Here is a 9,690-nt window from a genome sequence, read left to right as displayed (position 1 = left end):
ACTCACCCCTACCTGCCAGATTTACCTTAACAACTGTGCCATGTCAGCATATATGGATATCAGGAACATAACTGATATCTTTGGTATTACATGTCTTGAGTATAGCAGAAGCTAGCAATCTCACTTGAGATAAGCAGGGTATGCATTTTGATTGCTTAAAACTAAAAGACACAGTATAGTATTCATCACAAACTCTGTTCAAAGCACAACTAAATGGATGCTATGCATTACATAGAACATATGTCTTTCCATTAATAATGAAACCAAATTTAACACAAAAAACTCATTGTCAATACTTATCAAGGTTTTGACCTTCCAGGAAACTCAAAAATGGTACATTTAATACACAAAAGTTAAGTAGATAGCACCTGCAACATAATTCAAACTTTCACTATTTATTATTAATCACTTTTTAGGCAACTACGAAAGATAACCACTCATCAAAATGATGTAACAACCTCAAACAACATGGTAAGCTGAATTCGGCCAACCAGTTACAGTATTTTTCACTTTATCTTTCTTCATACAAAATTTTATCACACGTTAAGGTTTATCTAAAGTCTAAACCCTTTCAATCCAACTTTGCATCAATACACAAACAGAGATGGCAAATGCACTATACCAAAAACAAGAATTCATAAAAGTAAATGAAATACCATTTCTCATATTGAAACAAACAGAAAATCTTACCCAAAAAAAGTCAGAAAGTAAGCAAATGTTCTAATATATTTATATCAGCATATAGCACAAATCAAACTAACTTTCCATAGAACTAACTAGCTGTTGAAGGTTTAATCTTCAAGCAAATGCCTGAAACCAATAGCTAACAAACCAGTAAACCACAAAGAGTGGCCGATATTTAAACTATGGACAGTGTTCATGTTTGCAGATTCAAACTCCATGACCTTGGTTGACCAGATTCTCCTCGGTCTAGTACGCAACTAATTTTTACCCTTTCCAGATTCATTTATTTGACGTCTAAACTCATGGTATTTCCTAGCCTTCTCTGTCATATCCGCAATAATTTTCTCCGACTTCTCATAAATCTCTTTAGCAAATTGCCATTCCAAGTAATCAAAAAAGTCGTCTACTGTCATCTTCTCCAAATCATTCCACTTCTCATTATAACACCCATATTTCATATCTTCCTTCTTTCCCTTCGATGAACCTTCACAACCTTCTTGAGTTGACACCATTTTCTCCAACTGTTCTTCAACCGGTTCATTGTTCGATTCCAAATTCTCCCCTAAAGTGTCCTCAATTCCATCACCAACTTGTAAACATTCAGTCACATTGTTCAAATTATCCTCCAACGTCTCCACTGGCAACGCTTTCTTTCTTCCTCGGGTCGTTCTCGCCGGTACAACAACAACATTTGCAGGTTTCGTCTGATCTAAATCAGGAAGTTGCTCCGGCATCTTCTTCTTCCTCCCTCTCGTCATTTTAGGTTCCACGGGAACCGAAACGTTTACCATTTCCGATACATCCGCACTCAAACTCTCCCCTATAGTGGCCTCAATTCCATCACCAACTTGTAAACATTCGTTCACATTATTCAAATTATCCTCCAACGTCTCCACCGGCAGCGCTTTCTTTCTTCCTCGGGTCGTTCTCACCGGTTCAACAACAACAACATCTGCAGGTTTCGTCTGATCCAAATCAGGAATCTTCTTCTTCCTCCCTCTAGTCACTTTCGCTTCTACAGGAACCGAAACATTTACCATTTCCGACACATCCACATTCAAATTCTCAGGAATTTGATTCAACGCCGAAACTAAACTCACCTCATCCTTCTTCGAACTTCTCAACGTCCTCCTAGAACTTGCGGTTTCCACTTCATTCCTTGCATCCACACCTTTCTTAACATTACTTTGCAAATTCCGCTTCTTCACCGGCTCAACTTTCCCCAAATCACCTAATTCATTATTTTCTTCCTCACCAACAGCAGCAGCAATTGACGACTGGAATTCAATCATGACAACAATTGACGTTAACTCTCCGATCTTAATCCGGTCGCCGTTATTGATGACGGAAGGAACGTGCGGGTGAAGCTTTTGGGTGTTTAAAAAGGTGCCGTTGGAGGAATTGAGATCCATTGGATGCACATGTGTTTGGATGAGATACCAGATTCCTTGATTGCGAATTACACGGCCGACTTTGATTAAGGAGGAGGAGGAGGAGTCTGATGAGTAAGTTAGGGTTTCACCTTCTCTTGGTCCTTTCTCAATTATCAGCTTCAGATCCATTGTCACACCATGTATGTATCTCTGTGTGTGTGACCATGAGGTTTAGAGTTCGTTTGTTTGTTTCTAAAAGGGATTATAATTTTTTATTTATAGGTTAAGACAATTAATACATACGCATTGGATTAAATCATATGACTAACTAATGTACGGATAACAGTTTTTCCTATTTACACGGGTTGTATAGCATCTATATGAGCCGTATAGGCTTCAAACATCTGACACTCCTCAACAAAACGAACAAAATTTTACACATATACGACTCGTATAGCCTCTATTCAAGCCATATACACGCATATGATGTCGAAATAACCTATATGATGTATGAATAACATATGCCATCGTTATAATCATTCCATGGATATGTTTAAACTTTAAATGCAACCAAATACCTTAATATACCACCATCAAAACTAACACCATAAGATTAACAAAAATCAAGAGCTTCCAATGTACATGTATAGTCAATTATTACAAGCAACATATTGTAAACTTTAACATAAGCCATCAAATAAACAACACATAAATATGGTTAGTAGAAAAACATTACTTAAAGGCATAAACCGTCCTTCAGTAGCAGTTATGGAAACCCAGATGTGTCTTAACATATCAAAAGTCAAGGCGAACTCAACCAATCTAAACTCCAATGGGAAGAGATCGGGGAAAAAAATCAACCACACGTACCGAGTTCGATCCGGAATTTGTCCAAGACATCCACAAAATATCAAATAGTATCATGGCGGCATCTGGGTCAAAGTTTCAAAAGATAGGTTTAGAAAGTTAGACTTTCTTACCAAGGACTTTAACAACCTTGATCCCATGTGTCGAGAGGTGTTTGAACAAGAACATGCACTTGTCCTTGAGGAAATCGAAGTAGATCAAGAACGAAGACGAACGACAAGAGGTGGCGGAGATAGGGAATAATGTTGTATTTTTTTTAATTAAAATGTATTTTTTTTAAATGTTTTTGTAATATTTAATGTTTTTATTTATAAAATTTAGTTTTTTTAGTTTACATTGTTGAGTTATATTAAAAAAATTAAAAAAATCAGAAATTCGTTGAAGTCACCGTTCGCCTGAACCACAACAAGCTCATGTGATTTCAGCGGTGGCTTCAACATGTGTACAGTCAACACTGCATGACACAAATAAATGAATTCAAAAGATGAATTCAACGACAACACACAGCCTAAGCCCTAGCTTTACCTAGGAACTCTATAGGGCCAACCATGATATGATAAATAAGAAACTATCTGTTGTTACAAGCTACAATTTTGTGAGCCCGACCTACTTTTTCCTGTTTGTCTTATTTCGTCTTTACTCTTTCGTAAAAAGAAAAATTCCTTTATTTAATTAGTAAACATAAGAAATCATAAATAAACGATAACACCTATAAACCTTTAATCTCCCACCTTCATTCTACAATCTCCGCCCTACGAGCATTCCTAGCCCACTCCTTTATCAATATTCATATAATTACATTAAGATCGCGTGTATGCCCCTAGCCCTTATGGGGAGCATTGTGTGTCATGTGGCTCACGTCATCATAGAGACATTATACACAAAAAAGGTTTAGTGGATAATGCCCCCTCAATCATTACTCCATTATTATTTTTATTAAAAAACAAATAAAAAACCACCAATCATATTCCCCTTTTCCCCACCTTCTAGCGCTTTGGGAGTGTTTTGGGTGGGGAAAGCGCCCCCTACACATGGTCTATTAAAACATTAGTTTTCCTCTCTTTTGTTCAATTAAATAATATTTTTTATACATTTATTATAATATTTTCTCTTTCATCCACTCACAACCACTTCTAAAAAATATTAAAAAAATTATAGTGTGTGAAAAGTGAAACCTCAATGTAAGATTGGTATTCTCAATCGTTGCCTCTTCTCATTCATATTGACATATAACAATATTATTCCTATTATACCCCCGCAGTCGAATCGGGAGGAGAGCGAAGGTTGAGACTGGAGCGAAAGTCTTCAAATAAGGCACGAGGTAGTCCCTTGGTGAAAATGTCAGCAATCTGATAGCGTGTCGGTACGTGTAGGACTCGAACTTGACCACGTTTAACTTGTTCTCTGACAAAGTGGATATCTAGCTCAATATGTTTAGTGCGCTGGTGTTGAACGGGATTTCCGGATAAATAAAGCGCACTTACATTATCACAGTAGACAAGGGTAGCCCGTGAGACCGGTTTTTTTAACTCAAGTAACAGATTACGTAGCCAACAAATTTCAGCCACTACGTTCGCAATTCCATGGTATTCGGCTTCGGCACTCGATCGTGAGATGGTGGGCTATCGTTTGGAGGACCACGAGATAAGGTTGTGACCAAGGTAAAGACAGTACCCCGAGGTAGAGCAGCGGGTGTCCGGGCATCCCGCCAGGTCCGCGTCTGTATATGCAGGGGCGGACCCACATAGTGTGGATCGGGGTCCCGGGACGCCAATGTTTTTTAAAAATTTATTAGAAGCGGTATATTAAATTTTTTGAGGACCCCATAAGATTTAATACTTGGAACCCATACTATTAATGTTGATGTGGTCTGGTGAAAAGTCCCTTGTTTTATCTTTAAAAGGTCATGGGTTCAAGTCTTACAAGGCTCAGTTTTTGGTTTTTTGTGTTAATTTTTAGTGTTAATCAATCATTTGATTGCTAATGTTGCAATGATAACTTTGGAAACATTCAAACACCTCTAAAATACATATCATTGTTTTCAACTTTATGCATGGTTTTCTTTAGAAACATTCAAACACTTTAAAATATCAGTTTTATTTTTCACTAGTTTAAGTTAATGGTTTTCAACACATGCTTATGAAAGGGTGGATCTAGGTTCTATATCAAAAATGTTTAAGAAAGGGAAAACAAAGTGTTTATGTGTCAACCCGACCCATTTTGACCCGTTCAGGTAGTGATGATTGAAAAGAAAGTTTTATTATGATATTGTTTTTTATTATGTTCTTCGCCTCGACCCGACCTGAACAACGACCTACCCGAAAAATTTGAACACCGAAAATATGGGACCCCATTGGCAAAAAATCCTGGGTCCGCCACCGTGTATATGCAAGAAGAGAGAGGGACGTGGGGCGGCGTAACGTGATACCAAGATCCGAGGTACCCTGAATATATCGTATAATACGTTTTAGCGCATCCCAATGTGTTGTATGAGGAGCATGCATATGCATACACACTTGTTGCACGACACACGTGATGTCGGGACGAGTGAAGGTAAGGTACTGTAGTGCGCCGGCGAGGCTTTTGTATAGCATTGGGTTGTCATAAACATCACCAGATTTGGACCCAAGTTTCGGGTTTGTGTCAACCGGGGTGGACACGGGTTTGCATGTTTGCATACCGGCACGTTTAATGATATCTTTCTCATACGCTTGCTGTGACAAAAACATTGTATCAGCCTTTCGTGAAACCGAGATGCCCAAAAAATAACTAAGTGGTCCAAGGTTTTTCATTGAAAATTCATCCGCAAGACCCCGCATTAATCGATGACGAAGAGCATCAGTGGATGTGATTAAGAGGATATCATCAACATAGAGAAGTAAGTAAGCTGTTTCATATGTGTTGTGGAGTGTGAACAGAGAGTTGTCACACTTACTCTGAGAGAATCCCAATGTGAGAACATAATCGGTGAATCTTTGGTACCACGCCCTCGGAGCTTGTTTCAGACCGTATAGACTTTTTGAGGGAGCATACATGGTTTGGGAAGGCTTTGTTTCGAAACCCCATTGGTTGGTACATGTACACGGTTTCAGTAAGCTTACCATGTAAAAAGGCATTTGTGACATCCAGTTGATGTACTAGCCAAGACTGTGAGAGAGCTAATGTCAAAACTGTGCGTATCGTGGCCGGTTTAACCAAAGGGCTAAACGTGTCCCCACAATCGATTCCAACCTGTTGCAATCTCCCATCACAAACCAATCTGGCTTTATAACGTTCCAACGAACCATCCGCATTAAATTTATGTTTAAACAACCACATACTTCGTATGACATTCATGTGCGGTTGTCTCGGAACTAATTCCCAAGTCTCATTTTTAACAAGAGCATTAAATTCATTAGTCATGGCATTGGACCATTCCGGTATAGTTAAGGCGTGGATCCGGTTTTTAGGTACAGGAACGATATGGGTGGAGTGAAGATTAAAGATTTGTTTTGGTTTGGTTATACCGTCCATGGCGCGGGTGCGCATGGTCCGTTGTGGTGGTGATGGTGGTGGAGGAGAGGGTGTAGGCTCGGTGGGTAATGGGGTGTAGATGGTCTGATATGTTCTCGCGGGTGTTGTAGTGGGCTGGTGTGGTGTGGTCTGGGCCATAAGGGACTGTTGAGTTTGGCTAGGTGGGGTAAAAGATGCTTTGGGAGTGTTTTGGTGTGGTTGTGGGTTGGGGTCAACGTGAGGCCAAAAGTGTGAGTTAATGGAGTCTGTTAGAAAGTCATAAGATGGTTTAGGAGTGTTTTGGTGAGCATATGGAAATATGGTCTCGTCAAACACGACATGACGAGACACGATGATTTGATTTGTTTTTAGATTTAAGCACTTGTATCCTCGATGGTTAGCGGGGTAACCAAGGAAGACACAAGGCATGGAGCGAGGGGAAAGTTTATGTATGGTAGTAGATGGAATTAGAGGGTAGCATAGACACCCAAATACGCGCAAGTGGTCGTAAGAGGGGGGCGATGATAGAGTAATTGAGTAGGTGTTTTGTATTTTGTGGTTTTGTGGGGAAGAATGTTGAGGATGTACGTGGCCATTTCAAGGGCATGATGCCAAAATTGTGGGGGTAGGCAAGAGTGGGCGAGAAGTGTTCGGATGATGTTATTAATTGACCGAATTGTACGTTCGGCTTTGCCATTTTGAGACGACGTATGAGGACAAGAATGGCGAAAAAGCATGCCAGTGGTGGCGCAAAATTGCTTGAACGAGTTGTTGACATATTTGGTTCCATTGTCACATTGTAGTGTTTTAATTTTTCGTTCAAATTGAGTTTCAATTTGTTTGTGAAAATTAGAGAATGTGGTAAATACTTGGAATTTATTAGCAAGTGGGTATGCCGATAAGAAGTTTGTGTGATCATCCAAAAATAAGATATAATAACGATGCCCTGAAGAGCTTAAAATAGGCGACGTCCATAGATCACTATGAATTATGTCAAAAGGTAACAATGTACATGTAGTAGAATCAAGAAAAGGCAAATGAATACTTTTCCCAAAAACACATGATTGACAAACAGTCTTATTAGTACGTGCAAAATTAATAAAACTAGAGGTTTGCAATGAGTTCAATAAATTGTCCCCTGGGTGACCAAGGCGGTGATGCCATAAAAATTGAGAAACCGCAACAAAAGTTGATGGTGTTTTGAGGTTGGAGAGTAGGGACGGAAGGAGCGTGTAGAGGTCACCGCTGCTGTTGCACCGGATTATAGGGATCCGGGTCTTGTAATCCTTCACAAGAAAACCAAAGGGATCAAACTCAATATAAATCCAATTGTCAGTTGTAAGGCGGCGAACGGAAACAAGATTTTTTATTAATTGTGGAGCATAAAGAACGTTATTTAGTTTAAAGGTGGAAAGGGAGGTGGTAGGTTTTGATTGCCATAACCATTAACCGGAATAGTCGTGCCATTACCAACAATAATATTTTGTTTAATGCTATTATTAAAAAAGGAATGAAAATTACCCGGATTGTTGGTCATGTGTTGTGTAGCTCCGGTATCCATTACCCATTGGTCGGGCGGATTTAATGACATCGTGTATAGTGCTTGCTCGATGTTGGTGGGCTGATAGGCAGCAAGGTGCGCTTGATTCGGCCAGGGCCCAAGAATGCCATTACCAGTAGGAGCTTGTGGTGTATTGGGTTGAGTTGGATAGGGACAAGGTGGTGTGGACCATTGAGGGTAGTAAGGGACCGAAGGTGGATTGGGTTGAGCCGGATAGTTAGGTGCTTGGGTCGAATAATAATTAGGACCTGACCAAGATGGATAGTAGGGCTGTTGTGGTTGCCAGGTTTGAGGGGAGTATCCGCGTCCACGACCAGATTGGTGTCGGCCACGTCCGCGACCCCGGGAGCGAACCCCCGACCACGCGAACGATAATCAGGGGACTCATAACGATACTCTGCTGGTTGGTGAGGACTGCTAGTGTTACTAGATTCGGGTTTATTAGAACTTGCATGAAGGGCAGTACCGGCTGCCTTGGAGGCGGCCATGGCCGTTTCAGCCTTGCGGGTTTCTTCACGGAGGAGGCAAGATCGAGCATTATTAAACGTGGGTAGTGGTTGGAGTTGTTGAAGAATGTTGGCAAACGGACCATATGCTTCATTAAGACCCGTGATTAATTGCATGACGAGTTGAGTGTCGTCAATGTTTTTGTCTACGTCCGCCAACTGATCAGATAACATCTTCAATTCCTGACAGTCAGCGGTGGCGTTCGGAAAATTATCAAGGCGGGTATTCGAAAGCTTGTTGGCAAGGTATATACCCCTCGTGACTTTATTATCTTGAAAGATGTCTGCAAGTGCTTTCCAAGCATCATACGCGGTGGTGTTCTTCTTTATAATGGTATAAAGGAGGTCTTTGGAGATAGTGCCGTATATCCATTGGAGAACAATGGAATCGACGTTCCCATTGTTCGGTTTCTTTGGTGGCGTCGGCTGCTTTGGGGTCAGAGGAGGCGATCTGCTGGTTAAATGGTCGAACACCATGAAAGCCTTGCAGTGGATTTTAAATAACTCAGACCAGGAGGTGTAATGAGCGGATTCCATCTCTAGAGTGATTGGAATACTGGTCTTGCTTGATATTGGATACCGTAACTACCGGGTGAAGTTTTGAGTCCATGTTAATGGTGTGAAGAGAAGAGGAAAGAAAAGTAAAAATAATCAAATAGGCGGCAGATTAGGGTAGAGAAGGTTTTAGGATCGATGAATTAGGTTTGATACCATGTAAGATTGGTATTCTCAATCGTTGCGTTGCCTCTTCTCATTCATATTGACATATAACAATATTATTCCTATTACTCAAAATTTGATTTTCAATTTATCATTTTTTATTTTTTCTATTTACAACCACTCGTAACCATACCAATTAATTTAGACAGTACAGAGATTGCCTTTTATGTTTGTACATAATTTCACTTATTACCCTTTATCCTCAAAATTGATCTATTTTATGCTTTACGTTCACAAATCCAACAACGTTTGTCCTTTGGCCTTCACCCAGTTAGTTTTCCTTGTTAAGTCAGACAATTTGAATTGCAAACAAGGATAAATCAGTCGTTTTACCTACTTAATTAAAAATAAATAAACAAAAATAATTATTTAAACTAATATAAAAGAAGGGTCAAATTATTCTATAAAAAAGAAACAAAAATGAGAAAAATGAGAATGATTTGTAGCCACACAAAAAATTTCTTAGAAAAATTAATAAAACTCATAA

The 9,690-nt window shown here is 39.6% G+C and overlaps 2 protein-coding genes across 2 annotated transcripts; both read right to left on the bottom strand.

Annotated features, from left to right (window-relative positions):
• Window positions 1–539: 539 nt before the first annotated feature.
• LOC143623733 (FHA domain-containing protein At4g14490-like) lies at window positions 540–2,246 on the bottom strand. The gene has a single exon (XM_077094573.1). The coding sequence runs from the start codon at window positions 2,244–2,246 to the stop codon at window positions 942–944; it is 1,305 nt and encodes a 434-aa protein (XP_076950688.1). The 3' UTR covers window positions 540–941.
• A 5,972-nt stretch (window positions 2,247–8,218) lies between these two features.
• LOC143623732 (uncharacterized) lies at window positions 8,219–9,020 on the bottom strand. Its single transcript, XM_077094572.1, has 2 exons — window positions 8,332–9,020; window positions 8,219–8,225 (listed from the first exon to the last, which is right to left on the bottom strand). The coding sequence occupies exons 1-2, from the start codon at window positions 9,018–9,020 to the stop codon at window positions 8,219–8,221; spliced, it is 696 nt and encodes a 231-aa protein (XP_076950687.1).
• Between the last annotated feature and the right edge of the window lie 670 nt (window positions 9,021–9,690).

The sequence above is a fragment of the Bidens hawaiensis genome, unplaced genomic scaffold (genome assembly GCF_021521415.1).
Source record: "Bidens hawaiensis isolate Kalapana, Puna unplaced genomic scaffold, B.hawaiensis_p1.1 tig00003536_1, whole genome shotgun sequence".
NCBI lineage: Eukaryota > Viridiplantae > Streptophyta > Magnoliopsida > Asterales > Asteraceae > Bidens > Bidens hawaiensis.
The sequence above is the reverse complement of the archived record's forward strand: the minus strand, read 5'-3'. Positions and strand labels throughout refer to the sequence as shown.